Source organism: Carcharhinus amblyrhynchos, chromosome 8 (genome assembly GCF_965287045.1).
Source record: "Carcharhinus amblyrhynchos chromosome 8, sCarAmb.v2.hapA, whole genome shotgun sequence".
In the NCBI taxonomy this organism is placed as follows: domain Eukaryota; kingdom Metazoa; phylum Chordata; class Chondrichthyes; order Carcharhiniformes; family Carcharhinidae; genus Carcharhinus; species Carcharhinus amblyrhynchos.
Genome location: NC_137331.1, coordinates 45,679,995 through 45,701,440, shown reverse-complemented (window position 1 = coordinate 45,701,440; position 21,446 = coordinate 45,679,995). Strand labels below are relative to the sequence as shown.

Here is a 21,446-nt window from a genome sequence, read left to right as displayed (position 1 = left end):
GTCCATGTCAGTGTGCTGTTAATGCATCCATTCCAAATGTGGCCTCCCATAGCACCCCACGTAGTTGGCCACCTGTCACTGAAAGAGTTTATGAAGTCAAAGTCTTGAGCCAAGGTGGTGCACTGAAGCTGACTGGGCTACTCTATTTTCAGTCCATGATCTTGTACTGCCCCAGGGAACTCTGGCATTTGGAAATACATTTCTCGCTGCCAGTTAAAATACAGCCAACTTGCTCATGATTCCCAAGTCTCTGCATCTGCTCTCAGCTGAGCACAACTGTGCCTGTCCTCCATCCTCCAATGGGGGATCTTCCCACAGTTTCCTCTGCCTCTCTCACTCCCTCCTCCCCACAAATGTCTTACTCTTCAACCTGTGTCATCCTTTCGAACTGCGTGCAAGAACCCAATGATAAGAATGAATCTGCGCTGCTGGAGGATGTCCTTGAGTTATGTCATAGTGTAGGCTCAGCTGTCTCATACTCTTGACAGGCTCCCAGTAATGTTACTGTACATTCATGCTACACCTCCACAACTGACCCTGAGAGAGACAAAAGAGGATCATGAGAACGCGCCCATGACAAGAGAAACCTCAGCAGAGATGACGCTTCCAATGCAGCTGAGTCTTTGTACATTCCATCCCATTCCTCTACAGATTTCAATGTATTTTTGCCTTCTCCTCCTGATATTCCCATCTTTCCATCACCCACTTCGACATGAGAGGCCCGTTGATTTCCATTGCTGTCTGCTCCATAGCTTTGAGGATGGTGCGCAGAAACATTCCTCCTCTTATGCATATTCTCTTCAGTTAATTTTGTATTCTCTTATGCTGCAAGTGCAAAAGAGAGAATGTGATAAGGCAAAGCTGGCTTCTCACATCAATGCCAGTGGTTCATTTAAATAAAATTCTGCATGTATCCATGCTGTCAGGTTCTCAACAGTGCTTGGACTCTGAGAACATTGACGAATCAGTAATTACCCTGAACACATATTTAACCTGTAAAAGAGCACATATGTCCTCAGGTTGCTGAGTTGGTGTGTTTGCTGGTGGCCAGAGGCCATTTGGGCCTTATGTCACACTCACCTTGCCAAAGTGAAGAAGCCCATTGAAACTCTTGCAGCTCTGCACCTAGATCCTTCAGATAACATTTTCACTGCTGACAATTTCTGCAACTCACAGCCAAGCCCCCCATGTTTTGTTAAGTGGACGTCGACTACTGCCCTCTGAAAACAAAACAACTCACCACTGTCCCACTTTCTCCAATAGTAGCTGAAGATCTACAACTGTGACATATGTGGCAGGTCCCACATGCCAGAACTCTGCCTCTTCTCCTGATGAGCTTGGGATTCCATGATAAATGAATATGACTATGATGGCAATGGCTGTTATAATGTATTTTAAGTCGAAGAAGCCTCAGTGCAGACTTTGAAGTTGAGGAATTCACCAAAGTGAGTGGAAATCGATTGTAGCACTTCTAAGCAGGAGTCCACAAGGCGAGTGAACAGGGAAACAGAAAACTGCAAAACCCTAAGTGATACAGTCCACAAGATGGTAAGCAAAAATACCAAAAAAAAGAAACTGGACTTACATTTTAGAATAAGTAGCCATCCAGAGGACAGCTAAAAGAGAGCTGACATTAAAAAGAAGGCTGGCAGTTTAAAAAAAAACTTCTAAAAATTGGCCAATTCAAAAGTTCTAGAGTAAACAGGGCCTGCAGAGAATAGTAAAGACAGATCAAAAATGACCCGCAGAAGTTTAAAAAAGGGAGAGAATTGCCCAGAAATGAAGCGCTACAGTTTTTAAAAGTTTGAACATTTTTTTTCAAAAAGCAGAAAGTGCAGAAAGCTCACAACAGGGGAGCTAATGCAGCTTACAACTTTAAACAAAAAGGCCCAGCCTGTTGAAAATCTCGAAGTGTGGGTTGTTCACAGAGGAAAACAACTTGCAAAGTTTGCAAAAAAAATTCCATTACGGTGGGTACCATCATTTGAAGGTTCAGAAAGTTCTTCAGAAAAGAGCAGCCTGCAATTGAGAGGAAGTCAGCTGCGTCTTCCAGAGTACAGGACAATCAGAAAAGATATGCCTGCAGTGGTTTAAAAAAACAAGAAAGAAGTTCTAAAAAGTTTTTTTAAAATGCCCACATTTACAGGACAGCCTACCAAATTCAGAAAGCATAGGACAAACACAGAGACACAACTGGCCAGCTGCTGGCAACTTTAAATAGTTACTGTTTCAAAACAGCAACATATTTAAACAGTAAATGCAAGGAAAAAACAAATGTCCATGGACAGAAAATGTAAAAAGCTAGACATATTTGTGGAAAGAAATGATTACGCCAGACACAAGAGTGGTCTAGCATACTCCCAATAAAGCACAAAGGGCAACAAGGGATCTCAGTGAGAGGGCAACTTTGTCACAGGCAAAAGATGACTCCAGACTATGAGGTAATTTTAAAAAATGTGTCAAAAGAAGATGAAGCTGTTTTGCAGAAAAATTATCACATCAGAACTGAACTAGAAGATTTAAAGTACGAGTTTCAAGCTAAGTATATACCTTTGAAAACACATGATAAAGCAAAGTATTTTATCAGCCATGATGTTCATGATCAGAAGAAAAAGGGGTGATCTTACCTTTGAAGGGCTGGGCGAGCTGGTAACACCACCAGATAGGTGAAAAATTGGGTTCACGACCAGTTTCATACTTACTGTGATCTTACTGGGCCTGAATATCCGGTGAAATCATAAAGATAATATTTAAATTTTTTAAAAATCTGATTTATTTGCTTCAGCAACCTCGCCAGTGAAGGTCCTCACTGGCGAAGATCACATACGATCCTTATCAATAGGGATCTGTTGTGATGGCCTCACCACTAGGAACAGAGGCCATTGAGGCCCCCTGGAAGGTTGGCAACGGCGGCAGTGCCCCTTGGGCAATGCCAGCCTGGCATTGCACACTGGGCACCCTGGCACAGCCAACCTGGCACACTGGCTGTGCCTAGTGGGCACTGCCAACAGGCAGGGCCTGAACGGGGCAGGGTCTTTTGGGAGGAGACGAGACCTAGATGGAGCAGGACTTAAGGGGACGTGGATGGGAGGGAAGCTGCATACTATGCAGCAGGGAGGGAGTGGGAGGGATGTTGTGCACTCTGCAATTGACGATCGACCAGTGGGGCAGCAATCAACTGGGCCATGTCAGGAGGGTTGGGGTGGGATGATCAACCGGTGGGGGGGGGGGGTGCAATCCACCGGGGGGGGCCAGTGATTGCAGGGGAAAGAGGAGGGTTAGATCCAGGAGGTGGAGGTGACTGCCAGATCTCTCTGTTCCGTTGCACACAACAGAGGGAGCTGCACGTGCATGATTGCAGCCTCTACTATCAGCCGCCAGCTTTCCAGCGATTTTAAGCCCCACCCCTCCCCTGCTAATGGGAAACAGATTTAGCATTATTTTTCTGAGTGGCATAAGTTAAAACCTGGTGTTGTCAGACTTTTTACTGTGTAAACAATTATAAACCAGTGTCTCTGGTTATTGAACTGGAAGGATCATTTTGCAGTTTCTGTCCTTTTGTTGACACTTCTGTCTTTCTAGTTTTGCAGGTATGCCAGTTGTTTTTTCCTTATCCGTTGATAAATTTGGTACGTCAGTAAGATTAAACTCCTCCCTCTGCAACTGGATCCTAGACGTACCAACCCACAGACAACAGTCAGTAAGGATAGACATCATTTCCTCCATGATCATCCTCAACACCAGTGCACTGCAAGGTTGTGGCCTCAGCCCTTTATTACACTCCTTATACACCTTTGTATGGCCAAATTCTCCTCCAACTCGATTTTCATGTTTGCTGACATCACCACCATAGTGAGTCATTCTCAAACAATGATGAGACGGAGAACAGGAAAGAGATAGAGAATCTGGTGAACTGGTGCAATGATAATAATCTCTCTCTCAATGTCAACAAAATGAAGGAGATTGTCATCGACTTCAGGAAGCATAGAGGAGAACTTGCCCCTGTCTACATCTGACTCAAAAACAGATTCTTCCCTGCTGCCATCGCACTTTTGAATGGAGCTATTTCACATTAAGTTGATCTTCCTCAACATCCTAGCAATGACTGTAACACTACATTCTCCACTCTCTCCTTCTCTATGTACGGCATGCTTCATCCGTACAACACGCAAGCAACAATACTTTTCACTGTATACTAATGCATGTGACAATAATAAATCAATTCAAATCAAATCATTAGTTGGACCAGTTCTTTGTTTAACTGATCAAAATTCAGCAGCAGTTTTTATTCACAGTTCAGAACTGTGACACTCTGTAATACACATTTTCTCTTACATTTTCTTGAGTTTGCTTCCAAATTCAAGGATATCATTGTTCTTTTCACAACAAAGTTTCAACAATTCATACGTTTTGGTTTGTAATTCTGCATTCAATCAATTATTTTGATTTGTTCAAAACATTTCCTTCACACTTCATAGAGACTTCTTGATGCTTGAAATTCAATTTTAACTGAAGATTGATCTTGGCTAAGTTTGTTCCTACATATTTATCGTTTAGACAATTTAAATCCTCAGTCAAATTTTCTACCTTCCATGAAAGAGTTTCAGTTTTGCTAACCAATTCTCATTTTTCATCAGCCAACTCCCCTTTCATTATTGAAATTTGGCTTTCCAGATTAATCAGGTTTCCCTTGAATTGCATGCTGTCAGCAATAAGCATCTCATTTTTTACCTCAAAAGCTTTCAAGAGTTGGTGAAGGTCAACATGATCAAACACCTGCCTCAATGCATTTGTGACAATGTTACTGCCTTCACTAGCCAAATCATTACCCAGAATAGAATCTACCCCTGCATTACGTGTTTAGGGATAATTTCCATCATAGCAACTCAGTTTATGAAGTAACTTCCTAAATTGACTTCACACAAAGAAACATGTTCATAAATTCAATTAATACTCCTTTTTAACACTTCTTTAAAATAAAATGATCAGAAACACAAGTTGCATTATCAGACAGCATCAATGATTGATCTGTCCCAGTACCTCTCAGAAGTTTGAGTTGTTTACTTATTTTGTTGGACGGTTAAGGAAATACTTCTTCCTTTGAAACAATGTATCCCGAATCTAATAGCTAGATTTCCTCCATAAGCAATCAAAGAAGAAATCTCTTGGCTAGCCTGAACTATATTTCCTTTTCTCATGGTTTCTGAGAGAACATGTTTCACTTGTACCACTGCTACAGCTTAAACAACTATTTCTATTTTTGGTACAATTTTTCCTGAGGATTCCCTAGCTTTCCTACTACTGCAATAATCTCTCATATAGTTCCCTGCAATCTGCCCAAGGATGCCCCGCCTTGTTACAATAGAAATTCTTAGGCGTCTGAATGTCACGTCCACCCTCAACACCTTCCTTTCTGGTCTGAGGAGCAATTTCACAGAATTGCCTGCCAGTAAAAATTAACACAAGAGTGAGATGGGATATTAGCTCTGACAATGTGCAGCAGTCTGTATGGGTAGAGTTGAGAAATACCAAGGAGCAAAAAACATTCGTGCCTTCATATATATAGACCCTCAAACTGCAGCACTGATTTTGGGACTGGCACTAAACACAAAACTGAGATACATGTGATATGCGAACATCAGTGGTCACGGGTGATTTTAATCTGGTAAGAAGTCTCACAACACCAGGTTAAAGTACAACAGGTTTATTTGGTAGCAAATGCCACCAGCTTTCGGAGCGCTGCTCCTTCATCAGATAAGTGGGAGTTCTGATCACAAACAGGGCATATACAGGCACAAACTCAATGATTGGAACACGAGTCTTTACAGCTAATCAAGTCTTAAAGGTACAGACAATGTGAGTGGAGAGAGCTTTCAATACAGGTTAAAGAGATGTGTATTGCCTCCAGACACGACAGTTAGTGAGATTTTGCAAGTCCAGGCAAGTCGTGGGGGTTACAGATAGTGTGACATGAACTCAGTATCCTGGTTGAGGCTGTCCTCATGTGTGCAGAACTTGGCTATCAGTCTCTGCTCAGCAACTCTGCGCTGTTGTGCATTGTGAAGGACGCCTTGAAGAATGCTTACCCGAAGATCAGAGGCCGAATGCCCGTGACCCCTGAACAGGAAGAGAATTGTCTTGCCTGGTGATTGTCGAGCAGTGTTCATTCATCCATTGGCGTAGCGTCTGCATGGTCTCCCCAGTGTACCATGCCTCAGGACCTCCTTTCCTGCAGTGTATCAGGTAGACAACTTTGGCCGAGTATGTACAGTGTACCTGGTGGATGGTATTCTCACGTGAGATGATGGTATCCGTGTTGATGATCCGGCATGTCTTGCAGAGGTTACTGTGGCAGGGTTGTGTGGTGTCGTGGTCCCTTTTCTCCTGAAGGCTGGGTAGTTTGCTGCGGACATTAGTCTGTTTGAGTTTATGCGGTTGTTTGAAGGCAAGAAGAGGGGGTGTGGGGATGGCCTTGGCAAGATGTTCGTCTTCATCAATGACATGTTGAAGGCTCCGGAGAAGATGTCGTAGTTTCTCCGCTCCGGGAAAGTACTGGACGAAGAAGGGTCGACCATGTCCTGTGTCTGTCTTCTGAGGAGGTCAGTGTGGTTTTTTGCAGTGGCACATCGGAGCTGTTGATCGATGAGTCGAACATCATATTCTGTTCTTATGAAGGCATCCTTCAGCGTCTGGAGGTGTCTGTTACAATCCTGCTCATCTGAGCAGATCCTGTGTATATGGAGGGCTTGTCCGTAAGGGATGGCTTCTTTAATGTGTTTAGGGTGGAAGCTGGAAAAGTGGAGCATTGTGAGGTTTTCCGTGGGTTTGTGGTACAGTGAGGTGCTGAGGTGACCGTCCTTAATGGAGATGCTTGTGTCCAAGAATGCAACTGATTTCAGAGAGTAGACCATGGTGAGTCTGATGGTAGGATGGAATTTGTTGATGTCATCATATTGTTGTTTCAGTGAGTGTTCACCATGAGTCCAAAGGAAGAAAATGTCATTGATGTATCTACTGTATAGCATCGGTTGAAGGCCCTGTGCGGTGAAGAAGTCTTGTTTGAATCTGTGCATGAAAATGTTGGCATATTGAGGTGCGAATTTGGTCCCCATGGCTGTTCAGTGTGTCTGGATGAAGAACTGGTGTTGAAGGTGAAGACATTGTGGTCCAGGATGAAGCGGATGAGTTGTAAAATTGCATCTGGAAACTGGCAGTTGTCAGCATTGAGTACTGAGGCAGTTGCAGCAATGCCATCTTCGTGGCGGATGCTGGTGTAGAGTGCCGAGACATCCACTGTGACGAGGAATGCTCCTGTCCAACTGCTCCATGTGTGCTTAGTTTCTGTAGGAGGTCCATAGTGTCATGTCAAAAGCTGGGGGTTCTTTGTACAATGGGTTTCAGGATGCCCTCGACATAGCCAGAGAGGTTCTAACACAGGGTCCCATTGCCCGATACGATGGGACGGCCATTAGACCAGGTACTGTTTGCCTTGTGTATCTTCAGGAGGCAGTAGAGATCTCCACCATTCCCACACCCCCACTTCTTGCCTTCAAACAACCGCACAAACTCAAACAGACCAATGTCCGCAACAAACTACCCAGCCTACACAACCCTGCCACAGTAACCTCTACAAGACATGCCGGATCATCGACACAGATGCCATCATCTCACATGAGAATACCATCCACCAGGTACACTGTACATACTCTTGCAACTTGGCCAACATTGTCTACCTGATACACCGCAGGAAAGGATGTCCCAAGGCATAGTACATTGGAGAGACCATGCAGAAGCTACGATTATGGATGAATGAACACCGCTCGACAATCACCAGGCAAGACTGTTCTCTTCCTGTTGGGGAATACTTCAGCGGTCACGGGCATTCGGCCTCTGATCTTCGGGTAAGGGTTCTCCAAGGCAGCCTTCACGAGACACGACAGCGCAGAGTCACTGAGCAGAGACTGATAGCCAAGTTCCGCACACATGAGGACGGCCTCAACTGGGATCTTGAGTTCATGTCACACTATCTGTAACCCTGATAAAATTGATAAAATTATAATTGATAAAATTATAACAAGGTTAGTTAGGGTAGATTCAGAAAGAATGCTCCCAATGGTGGAGGAGTCTTTTAGAACTGAGGTGAGGAGAAATTTCTTTACCCAGAAGGTGGTGAATGTGTGAAATTCACTACCACAGAAAGTAGTTGAAGCCAAAACATTGTCTGATTTCAAGAAGAAATTAGATATAGCTGTTGAGGTTAAAGAGATCAAAGGATATGGGGGGGAGGGGGGTGGTGGAATCAGGATATTGAATTTGATGATCAGCCATGATCAAAATGAATGGCGGAGCAGGCTCGAAAGACCAAATGGCTTCCTCCTGCTTCTAGTTTTTTGTGTTTCTACGAAATGCTCTCCACTTGCCCAAAATTCTTGTATAAACTTGTCTCCTGATTCGAAAGGTTCTTCTGTACTTTCACTTCCAATTTCAGATTTTTGGCCACTAGTTTTCAAAGTTCTGCTTAGATCTTGTTCTAACTTCTATCTGTGACTCTTCCACCACAACTGAGCAACGGTTAATATCATTAATGAATCATAATTTGATCCATGTTGTTTAGAAACTCAGTTGCATCAAAAGTAGCCATTTTAGTATATCAATGTACAAGAAATCTGAGCTGGAATCTTACCACCATTCACATTTTCACATCCCGCCGCACAGAATGGAGATTTGGCTGGCCACCAAATTCTCTGACTTCGTTGCAGTGGGAGCGTGGCATGAACAGCTGTTAAGATCACGTCCCTGATCTCTGTCCTTCTATACCTTACCAATTAGTGTCATGGAACATAGAACAGTACAGCACAGTACAGGGTCTTCAGCCCTTGATGTTGCGCCAAGCTATGTCCGAACCCAAGATCAAGCTTCCCACTCCTTATCATTCTAGTGTGCTCCATGTGCCTATCCAAGAACCGCTTGAAAGTTCCTAAAGTGTCTGACTCCACTATCACAGCAAGCAGTGCATCCCATATTCCAATCACTCTTTGAGGAAAGAATCTACCTCACACATCCCTCTTATATCTCCCAACATGAACCTTAAAGTTATGCCCCCTGGTAACAGCTACATCCACCCGAGGAAATAATCTCTGCACGTCCACTCTATCTATCCCCCTCATCATTTCATAAACCTCTATTAAGTCGCCTCTCATCCTCCTCCACTCTAAAGAAAAAAGCCCTAGCTACCTCAACCTTTCCTCATAAAAGCTACCCTCCAAACCAGGCAACATCCTGGTAAATCTCCTCTGCACTCTCTCCAATGCTTCCACATCCTTCTTCTTGTGAGGTGACCAGAACTGCACACAATATTCCAAATGTGGTCTCACCAAGCTCCTGAGTAGTTGCAGCATAACCCCACGGCTCTTAAACTCAAACCCCCTGTTAATAAATGCTAACACACTATAAGCCTTCTTCACAGCTCTATCCACTATCCAGTTACCAGCTGTCCACATTTCAAAATATCCTGGAAAAGCTCACACTTTGTTACGATCTCAGCTGATTTTATTACTAGACAAATCAAATCCAAGGGTGGATAGATCTTTTATTTTTTGTTCAGGATCAAGAACTGTCAAGCCTCAAGACTGAGTCTGAATTTATAAAGTCAGAGACTTGAGATGGGGGTGGTGGTGCAGGAATAGCAAGTAAATATTGTTTTACAAATAGTGATACTCTGTTGGGAGGGAACATTTTCTTTAGAGAAGGGTGATGTTGTGATATTGTCCTTGCATACCACTGTAATGTAAAGGTGCTCAGTTGAAAAAGGGTTAATGTGGAAACTAGCACCATTCATTGTATGATGGATAGAGTCACATGGTAAGAAACTTTGGGGGAATAATTTAGAAACAACACTCTGTAAATAAGCAGCCAGCCTGCATGGTGCATTATTGTAATCTGAGATCTGTAAATAGCTAAAGACTTACAATAAACTGTTCACATCTAAGCATATAAGTCTCAAGATCTCCTCACTGAGACACCTAAAATAATGCATAATACAATATACGGTGACAGAAAATAGTACTACATTACAACACTGGGTACCACACCTTAGGAAGGATAAAAGCAAATTACTGCAAATGCTGGAATCAGGAACCAAAAGGGAAAATGCTGGAAAATCTCCACAGGTCTTTTGACAAAGAGTCTTCTGGACTCAAAATGTCAGCTCTTTTCTCGCCTTACAGAAGCTGCTCGGCCTGCTGAGATTTTCCAGCATTTTCACTTTTGGGCTTAGGAAGGATAGATTGGCTTCAGAAGGAGTGCAGATAGATTTCCCAGAATGGTACCTGGACCCCAAGGTTAAAGTATGAGGAGAAGTTACATAAAATACAGTTGTGTACCCTGGAATTTTGATATAAGATTTCAAGATATTATGGGGAATAGATAGGGATGTGTGGACTAGAGGACATAGCCACAGAATTAGAGTCAGACCTTTCTGGGTGGCAGAAGTTTGGTATTTTCTTCTACAAATGGCAATTGATACTACATCTGAGATTGATCGATTTTTGTTATCCAAAGTTATTAAGGGAGACCTGAATGGGAAAATGCAAGTATATGGGATTATGCCACAGATCAACAATGATTTCATTGTGTGACAGAATGTGAGGGACTGAATGTCATATTCCAGTTCCCATGTCCCTAGATTCCCAATATAAGCAAGTTATTATATGATCTCCATTTTAGAAGAATCATAGAATCCCTACAGTGCAGAAGGAGGCCACTCAGTTTATTAAGCCTGCACCAACAACAATCCCACCCAGACCCTATCCTGTAACCCCGCACATTTGTCCTGCTAATCCCTCTAACCTATGCATCCTGAGACACTAAAGGGCAATTAGCATGGCCAATCAACTTAACCTGCACATCTTTGGACTATGGGAGGAAACTGGAGCACCTGGAGGAAACCGATGCAGACACGGGGAGAATGTGCAAACTCCACACAGATTTTTGATTTGATCTGATTTTATTTACTATTGTCACATGTATTAACATACAGTGAGAAGTATTGTTTATTGCACTCAATACAGACAAAACATACCATTCATGGAGAAAGAAACGAGAGAAAGCAGAATATAGTGTTACAGTCCTAGCTAGGGTGTAGAGAAAGATTAACTTAATGCAAGGTAAGTCCATTCAAAAGTCTGACAGCAGCAGGAAGAAGCTGCTCTTGAGCCAGTTAGGATGTGACCTCAGACTATTGTATCTTTTGCCAAAGGAAGAAGATGGAAGAGAGAATGTCCGGAATGCATGGCATCCTTAATTATGCTGGCTGCTTTGCCAAGGCATCAGGAAGCGTAGACAGATCAATGGATGGGAGGCTGGTTTGCCTGATGGATTGGGCTACATTCACAAGCTTTTGTAGTTTCTTGCAGTCTTGGGCAGAGCAGGAACCATACCAAGCTGTGATACAACCAGAAAGAATGCTTTCTATGGTGCATCTGTAAAAGTTGTTGAGAGTCGTAGCTGACATGCTAAATTTCCTTAATCTTCTGAGAAAGTCGAGGCGTTGGTGGGCTTTCTTAACTATAATGTCGGCATGGGAGGGACCAGGACAGGTTGTTGGTGATCTGGACACCTAAAAACTTATAGCTCTTGGCTCTTTCTACTTCATCCCCATTGATGTAGACACGGGCATGTTCTCCTGAAGTCGATGATAATCTTCTTTGTTTGGTTGACATTGAGGGAGAGATTATTGTTGCCGCACCTGTTCACCAGATTCCCCATCGCATTCCTGTACTCTGTCTCATCATTGTTTGAGATCCAACCCAATATGGTGGTGTCATCAGCAAACTTGCTGATTGGAGGGGAATTTGGCTGCACAGTCATAGGTGTACAAGGAGGATAGTAGGGAGTTGAGAACACAATCTTGTGGGGCACCAGTGTTGAAGATTACTGTGGAGGTGTGTTGTTGTCTATGCTTACTGATTGTGGTCTGCGAATTAGAAAGTTCAGGATCCAGTCACAGGAGGAAGTGCCGAGGCCCAGGCCACGGAGTTTGGAGATGATTTTCGTGGGAATAATTGTGTTGAAGGCTGAGCTATAGTCAATGAATAGGTGTCTGGCATCGGTGTCCTTATTACCTAGATGTTCCAGGTTTGAGTGCATGGACAGGGAAATGGCGTCTGCTGTGGACCTGTTGTGGCAGTAGGCAAACTGTCATGAATCCAAGTAGTCGGGGAGGCTGGAATTGATCCGTGCCATAATTAACCTTTCAAAGCACTTCATAATGATGAATATCAATGACTCAAATGGGGAATCGAACCTAGGTTCCAGGAGCTGCAAGGCAGCAGTCCATTGTGCCACCGTTATGTTAATGGACATTATAAATATAATAGGGCCTTTGTATGCTAGCATTTCTAAGTATGTTTTTGTTCCAAATTTATCACGTAGCAAAATTCTATTTATTTTACAAAGTACAATTTTAGTTCAACTTCTCATTTTTTTAATGGTCATGAGGAATGAATAGACTTCAGATTATCTCCTGATCACAGACATGGTTTCAGATATCACTTATCATATATTTCTGTTGTGTCTCTATTCACTTCTTTCATTTGTGTGATTAAGTTATTTCAATTCCGGCAAAAAAACAAATTATATGAAACTTAAAACGTGAAAATTTGGGGATAAATCTTACAGATTATTAAAAACATTTAATACAGTCTAAAAATGAAGACTCTTAAGACTACATTGTCTGATAGGATGAATAATTTGAAAATGCTGCCCCCATAGTATGGAACATTATTCTCAGTGTCTCTAAAACTTGATCGCGTAGGACGATGTCTTGTGCTACCCAAATTTTGAAGAATCTGTAATAATTAAATGCATAAACAGCATAAACAACCCAAAAGCTGCATTCCTATTTAATTATACATATAATGTATACCCATGGAGTTTGTAATCTAAAAATAACAGACAGATTGTTAGATATTCCAGGTACATAATAACAAATCCTAGTCCTGGAAACTTATTTTGGCTTTTGGTTGAAACATAAAGTCACCAGTTAATAAAAACTCATATGGTTTCAAAGGTGCTCGTTAGTCTGGCCTGGCTATCAAACCGTCTGTATGAAGTTTGACTGAAGGACAATGACACTTACCTTGATCGCAACACATAGCACATAATGAGCAAATCCTGGTTATGTGGCAGTTGAGGACATGAGCATGAAGAGTTGGTAAGGAGAGTTATGTGAGCCTGCATGATAGGTACCAATGACTTGAGAATCTCTATAACCTCCACCACTGTGGTGATTTCATTACAGCCACTTCTGCTCACATCTTTTACTTTGGCTCGGATAACTGTAGCAAAATTAAAGAAGCAAAGATGAACTAAAAACTCAAAGTTGATTTGCCAAGGCAAATAAGAGTTCAGGTCAATAAACTACCTAAACCTTCTGTTCAGAGAATTTGATTAAATATCTGAAAATTAATATCTGAACATGTATTTTACCCAACATTAACTACAGTTAACATCATTAAATGTTAGTTAAAATCTTATTCTAAACTTAACTGTCACCTTTTATATTCATTTAATCTGCCATCACCTTCAATGTGGGGAATTTAACCCAAATGTTTTGATAATGTTTCAGTAGTTCTAACTATAGTCTATGTTTTGATAATGTTTAGTCTATGTTTTGATAATGTTTCAGTAGTTCTCTATAGTCAGCATGGTTTTGTAGCGGGAAGGTCGTGCCTTACTAACCTTATTGAGTTCCTAGAGAAGGTGACCAAAGAGGTGGATAGGGGTAAGGCAGTAGATGTGGTATATATGGATTTTAGTAAGGCGTTTGATAAGATTCACCATGGTATGCTTCTGCAGAAAATGCAGATGTATGGGATTGGTGGTAATTTAGGTACTTGGATCAGGAATTGGTTAGCAGATAGGAGACAGAGGGTGGTGGTTGATGGTAATTATTCATCATGGAGTTCGGTTACGAGTGGTGTGCCTCAGGGATCTGTTTTGGGGCCACTGCTGTTTGTAATCTTTATTAATGATCTGGATGAGGGTATAGTTGGGTGGATTAGTAAGTTTGCTGATGACACCAAAGTCGGAGGTGTGGTAGATTGTGAGGAAGGGTGTCGAAGTTTGCAGGGTGACTTGGACAGGTTGCAGAGCTGGGCCGCGAGGTGGCGGATGGAGTTTAATGCGGAGAAGTGTGAGGTAATCCATTTCGGTAGGAATAACAGATGTGTTGAGTATAGGGCTAACGGGAGGACTTTGAATAGAGTGGAGGAGCAGAGGGATCTAGGTGTATGTGTACATAGATCCCTGAAAGTTGGGAATCAAGTAGATAAGGTTGTTAAGAAGGCGTACGGTGTCTTGGCGTTTATTGGTAGGGGGATTGAATTTAGGAGTCGCAGCGTCATGTTGCAACTGTACACAACTCTGGTGCGGCCGCACTTGGAGTACTGTGTGCAGTTCTGGTCCCCACATTACAGGAAGGATGTGGAGGCTTTGGAGAGGGTGCAGAGGTGGTTTACCAGGATGTTGCCTGGTATGCAGGGGAGGTCCTATGAGGAGAGACTGAGGGATTTGGGGTTGTTTTCACTGGAAAGAAGGCGGCTAAGAGGGGATCTTATAGAAACATATAAGATGATTAGAGGTTTAGATAGGGTGGATGGTGATAGCCTGTTTCCTCGGATGGAGAAATCTTGCACGAGGGGGCATGGCTTTAAATTAAGGGGGGGTAGTTATAGGACGGATGTCAGGGGCAGGTTCTTTACCCAGAGGGTGGTGAGGGACTGGAATGCCCTGCCTGCTGTGGTTGTAAATGCGCCTAGTTTGGGGGCATTTAAGAGATTGGTGGATAGGTTTATGGACGAAAAGGGATTGGTTTAGATTAGTGGGTCAATGTTTTTTTTTAAAAATAAGACTGGTCGGCGCAACATTGTGGGCCGAAGGGCCTGTTCCGCGCTGTAATGTTCTATGTTCTATGTTCTATCAATAAACTGCAGTTAGCCTTAAAAACCAAGGAGGTGATCTTACCATCTCACCCCACCGCCAACAGACAGGGCAAGCCAGTAAGATCTCGAGACAGCCAAAAAATCAAGCCCAATTTCTTGCCTCTCAATCTTACTGGCATCAAATATTCAACGAAGTCAGCCTCACGCACAAAATTGGACGCAAGACTGATCTCAATATTTAAATTCTATTCTAAATATGATAATTTAAATATTATTATTGAACCCAGGATGGAATCGTCTGGGCTCACTTGCCTATTCAGCCTCTCCGGCAAACATCATGTCTAGTCCCCATCAACGAGGACCTGTTGTGATGGCCTCAGTGGTGGGGCCAGACGCCATTGAACAGAAAATGCTGGAAAATCTCAGCAGGTCTGGCAACATCTATGGAGAGAGAATAGAGGCTAGATAACACTTCATCAGGGCTCAGAAGAAGTCATCTAGATGCGAAACATTGGTTCTATTCTCTCTCCAGAAGTTTTACTCCCACTGCCAGTTTATCCTTGCACTATTTTTGAACAAGGGTGTAATAGTCATAATTCTCTAATCCTCTAGCAGCATTCTGTGTCTAAAGAAGACTGGAAGATTATCACTTTGGCAATTTCCACTCTTATTTCCCTCAATACGCTTTGATGCCCCTCATCCAGTCCTAGTACCCTATCTATTTTAAATATAGATAGCCTTTTTAACATCTCCTACTTCTCAATATTCTAGTGTCCCAGTTACCTCCTCCCTCACCTTGGCCTGGATAGCATATTCTTTGCTTGTAAGGACAGATGCAAAGTACTTGTTTAGTATGTCCACTATTTCTCCTATAATTGTGAATCTGTGCATGCAGTCTCCAATCTTTATAACCACGTTCCATGCATTCAGATGCATGCACATTAACCTCGATTTAGGCTTTTTTCTATTTTCCCTTTTACTCTGACCCTACCTAATGACACATAATTGCTTACTTTAATTCTATCAAACTCAGAAGTGTTCTATTTACTTTGATGCTACTGTTCTCTGACATATTCTCCATATCAATTAATACTTCCTATTTCCTACTGTTGGTTTATGTCCCCCCACTCTGAATTTATCCTCAGGTTCCCAACTCCCTGTCAATCTAGTTTAAACTTTCTCCAAATGCCCTAGTGAACCTCCCCATGAGGTCAATGGGGGAATTTTACCATTCCACCTGCTGCAGGAATCATAGCAGGAGGTTTGAGGGGAGGGACCATGCAAATGTCCATTGACTTCGGACAGAATTTTCTGGTTTTGGGGCAAACATGATCAGAAAATTCCACCCCATTAGTCCCAGTCCTGTTAAGGGTCAACCATTCTCTTTGTACAGGTCCCACCTGTCCCAAAACTAGTCCCAATCCTTCAGAAATCTAAAGCCTTCCTTCCTACCACATTTCTCCAGCCACATGCTGAATTGCTCAATCTTCTATTCTTGGGTGCACCACACATGACTGAGGTTACTGCTCTCGAGGTCCTGCTTTTTAATTTCTTTCCTAACACCATAAAATCTGCTTTCAGGGCCTCATCCCTTTTTCTTAATATATAATTGATCACAATGTGAAACACAACCTCTGATTGTTCACTGTCCCCCAAAAGAATATTCTGCAGCTGATGTGTTATAGCCTTTACCCGGACATGAGAGAGGCAACATACCACCCTGGAGTCATGTCGACAGCTGCAGAAAAGTCTCTCCTATCTATGGAATCTCTTATCACAATAACACTTCTTCTGTTCTTCTTCCCACAAACTTGCCTCTTGCTACAGTCCTCTGAGGAACCATCTCGCTTACAGGTATCCAAAATGGAAAAGTTAGACAGTGAGATTGCTTCAGTGTATTTATAGAGTCATAGAGTTCTTAAAGCATCGAAAGGAAGCTATCATGTCTCCACTGACTATCAAACACCTATCTATTCTAATCCTATTTTATAGCACTTGGTCCGTAGTCTTGCTTTCCTGTTTCCCTTCAATATGCTGGCGTTCACATATTCCCTTTCTGCCTGTGTACTTTTTAAATTGTGATGTGACCACTTCTCTAAACGTGCTATCCACATAATTCACATGTTCTGCAGTGGTTAGAGAAGGCAACTCACCACGATCTTGCCCAACCCATCAATACCCATATCCTATGAATGGATAAAAAAATTGCAATTGATTCTGCAACTTTATTGGTTAAAGTTCTCGGAACAAATTTGGCGTTAATTGGAAATCTCACCTTGCAAAATTATACAGCAAAATTGAAATGCTACCTGATGTCATGATTCAGGCACAGCATTGGGTAGAGTAAAGGGAGTTGTAAAAGAGCACGTGGCCTATGTTACAATAACTGGAAACACTTAATGCTGACATTTGATTGCCAAATGTGTAAAAAGTTGATATTTTCATTAAGACTCCCACCCCAAAACACATGCACACATCTTCTCACTAAAAAGGTGCAATCTGAAATATTATTACAAAACAAACTGCAGGTGCAATTCTTTTAACTGGATCGTATTAATCTTTTCCCTGATTAATTTTGGTAAAAACAATTTTAGCTTGCTTTTCATTGTCATTGAGAGAAAGCATTGAATGAAATGCTCTTCTTCCTCCACATATAACTCTGTTACATCAATGCAGAGAAATGAAATGTGCTTGAGGGGCACCTGGTCAAACAACAACATAGTTAAACATACCTAATTAACATCCTACAAAAAATAACATCAGCATTCGGATAAATTCTGCAAAAGGCAATCAAAAGAATATTCTGTTGAGGTTACAAAACTCAAGCTGTACCATGCTAATTCATTTGTAACAAAATAATGTGAACATATAGCAAAAGAGTTGGATGATCTTCTGTTAGCTCAGAAAAGAATTTAAAGGTTTGTGAACACGCAATTTATAATTTCTGTGATTATAAAATGGTTCGGGAGCCTTTGCAATTATACAGATAACAACAAATCATTGTCTCGTTCCCAAAATTGCTGAAAATATTTGCACATAGTCTGCAGTTTTGTTTAAAGCTTGGATTGAGCGGTTCTAATATCGATGCGGATGCTGCCGTCATTGATTTTTACATGTCACTTGACAATAACTAGTTCTCACTTACCATAGCTATAATTCTTTTCCAAGTACGTTTTTAGAGTTGGTTTAACTTTTCTGCATTTACAGCGATCGGCTGAAATATAACAAAAGTGCAAACAATTTTAAATAAGCTGAAATACAAAGGCTGCAGACTTGAAATATAAATGCTGTCAGAAGTGTCGATCTGTCAATTTTAAAGACCTGAGAGAAACTGTTTTACAGCAGCGATCTGAACAGTTTGCTTTAAGGGCGTTGTTGATAGAACTTTACAGTGGCAGAACCATGTTAATAATAAGCCAAGTAAATCAAGATTTATCTTTTTCAAATCTCTGAAACGTGTTTTCATTTTACAGTATAAATGATGGCTAACACTACAGAAATGTTCAGGTACGATATTAAATAATGGTGTAAAACTGAAGTAGCGCGTGGATTCGCTGAGGGCCGACAGATCCGCACCTACCGAAGTATTCTCTGGTGCATATTAAGAGGTGTCCTTAGGAATGACCAGCGTACTGATGTCTGATAAGGTTTCCATCTTGTGCGCTGCATTCATAGTTCTAATTGTCTGACTTTCCTCTAAATCATGGCCCAGTTTTATTCCAAATACAAAAGCAAAATGATATGGCTACTGGAAACCAGGTCACTGGCTTGAAAAGTTACCTGTTTCTCTTTCCGCAGATGCTGCCAGACCTGCTGAGCTTTACCAACATTTGTTGTTTTAAAAAACATTCAGATCCCTAGAATCTGCAGTATTTTGCTTTGAGTGTTTTCTGTTTGAATTTCAGCTTTATCCCCCTCGATATCATGGACAATGATATCGGTGTCTTTTTAAAATATCCCCATCGTTACACGTGAAGTCTAGCGTTTTCAGGGAACCCTCGACTAGCGCTTCGCACACTTGATATTTGCACCTAATTCTGATAAAGGCCGTAGTAACACTGCAAATCATTAAAGACACATCTCCAGCTCTCCTACCTGGGTTCCAGCTCTTGCAGTCAAAAGGCTCCGGTACCACCATATCGCGAGTGAAGTCTATCCATTTGACATCTGGAAGTTTCAAACAAAAAGATTAGGTCAGTTCTGGCTGAATCAATTTCGTAATCTGCCTTCTCCATACCTTAGTAAGTGGAAAGCAAATGAAGGTGGTATTTTCGTCTACGAACGTCAGAGTTACTGCATGATTCCATTTGACTGAAATTGAAAACACTGTTCGGTTTTTTAACTGAATTCCATTTGAGATAAAATTCCCTCCACATAAAGCGGGAAATCACAAACTGATTGTTGTACTTTTGAGAGTTATTGATGTTCTGTTATAAATCTTTACTAAATTTTTCATTAGAATCTACTGATCATACTTCTGACCTGCAGGAGCATCGGTGACAATTGCTTCAGGAGCGATGCAAACTCCCCGATCGTAGACAGGTAAGTCGTTGCATGCCAGGCTCTCCGGCCAGCTGTGGTTGTACCTTCTTATAATAGGTAAGCAACCATCCCTTGCCTTCTGACAAACTGACTTACACGGCTTAATGGGGTCATGAAGGAACTCGATGGTACAGATAGGTGCATACATTGCACAGAGAAAAAAACGCAGTACTGGACTGCAGCTTGTATCCACCAGTTCCTGATATTGCTCGATGGCGAGAATAGCATTCTCCTGGGTGCTGTGATGAAGATGATTGGGCATCCGGGTGATATTCCAGGGCATTGTATTACACATCGGGATCCTGACACGTTCGCAGGGTGCTCCGTGCACCCAGACAGCTAGACCGAGCCAAAGGCAGACAGCAGCAATCGCTGGAAGCATCTTGTAAAGTGCGGGCCAATTCACCAGCTCTACCACACTATATATATACCTTTTCAGAGTAAAGTTTTTTTTAGTTAAATCACCGACGCAGATGGATGGGGATGTTAAATTCGTTATTTACATTTAAGTCGAGCGTCCAATTAAGGGCTGGCGATCAAGTTGACAACAAGAGGTGCTCCTTTCGGATTTGGCAACCTGGAGTCATCAGGAAATTAATGCAGTGAAAGCCGCCATAGAAATGATGGGATGGCATTAGCGTGCAATGAATAGGAGAAATGACGTCTTCTTTTGCCACTATGTCTCTTGCTGTATCTTTCATCTTTTTTCCACTTAGTGACATCATCTGCATCTGTTCCTTGTTCCCTAATTTGTAAAAATCCATGTTTTGAAGCGCTGTTTGCGTTTAGTTCCAGGCAGATACATTTCAAATTATTACATTTGACCTGAAACGTCGATCTTAAATATTATAATACAGAACAACTTAACGTGAAAGTGAATTTTGTTGATGTCATGATTTAACTGCAGTAATTCCTCTTAAGTATTAGTAATAATTATTAATCCATGGCTAATACCCGGAGAACGTTGGATGCGGTGAGTCCGAAAGGACAAGTCTTCCAGGTAGAGGCTTCAGTTATAATCAAACTGGGAGAGTAACGCTGGATAAAAAAACATTAAAACACGAACGGAATGGAGGATTCAGGAAGGGAATCAATATTAAATCAGGATGGAACACGGTAGGCAAAGAGGAACGAAGCGCCACTACTTAATCCTGCATCAAGGAGCTCCAGGAAAACTGAAGACATCGGTCATCTCAATCCCAGGACATCCTGCAGGAGTTCTCAAGGACCAACAATCTTCAGCTATGACCTCCTTCCATCATTAGGTTAGAAGTGGGGTTATTTGCTAATGATTGTAAAATGTTCAACCCCATCTGTGATTCCTCAGATGTTGAAACAATCCATGTCCAGTTGCAGCAAGACCTAGGCAATAGGCAGGTTTAGGCTGACAAGTGGCAAGTAACATTGGCTCACAAAAGTGCCAGAAAATGACCATGTCCAACAAAAGTGATTCTACCCATCACCCTTTGACATTCAATGGCATTACCATCACTGAATCCCACATTATCTGATTACCATTGACCAGAAACTGAACTGAATTAGCCACTTATATATTGTGACTTCAAGAACAGGTCAGCGCTACAAATTCTGCAGTAAGTCACCTCCTGACTCCCCAAACTATGTCCACCATCTACAAGGCACAAATCAACGGTCTGATGGAATGTTCTCCACTTACCTGGATAAGTGCAGCCCTCAACAAGGCCCAAGAGGCTCGAAATAATCCAGGCCAAAACTGCCTGCCTGAATGGCACCAATCCATCATCTTAACCATCCTCATCCTCCACCAGTGATACAAATTGGCAGCAGTGTGTACATCTACAAAGATGCAACTCACTGAGACTCCTTCACCAGTGTCTCCAAACCTAGGTTCCCTGTCATCTAGAAGGGCAAGAGCAACAGATGCATGGAAATGCCACCAGCTGCAAATTCCGTTCCAAGCTACTCGCCATCTTGATTTGAAAC

At 42.1% G+C, this 21,446-nt stretch overlaps 1 protein-coding gene across 1 annotated transcript; it reads right to left on the bottom strand.

Annotated features, from left to right (window-relative positions):
• Positions 1–13,134: 13,134 nt before the first annotated feature.
• LOC145346980 (secreted frizzled-related sequence protein 4-like) lies at positions 13,135–19,866 on the bottom strand. Its single transcript, XM_080194864.1, has 4 exons — positions 19,425–19,866; positions 19,038–19,109; positions 18,088–18,156; positions 13,135–13,337 (listed from the first exon to the last, which is right to left on the bottom strand). Exons 1-4 carry the CDS (start codon positions 19,864–19,866, stop codon positions 13,135–13,137), a joined length of 786 nt encoding a protein of 261 aa, XP_080050990.1.
• Positions 19,867–21,446: the final 1,580 nt, after the last annotated feature.

Bases quoted from the DNA above. Each gene is read 5' to 3' on its own strand.
- LOC145346980 (XM_080194864.1), bottom strand. From the start codon at position 19,866: ATGCTTCCAGCGATTGCTGCTGTCTGCCTTTGGCTCGGTCTAGCTGTC. The intron at 18,157-19,037 runs GTAGGAGAGCTG...GTTATATTTCAG, and splicing joins CTGCAAGAGCTGGAACCCAG to CCGATCGCTGTAAATGCAGA. The intron at 13,338-18,087 runs GTAAGTGAGAAC...ATTTTGCTACAG, and splicing joins GGAAAAGAATTATAGCTATG to TTATCCGAGCCAAAGTAAAA.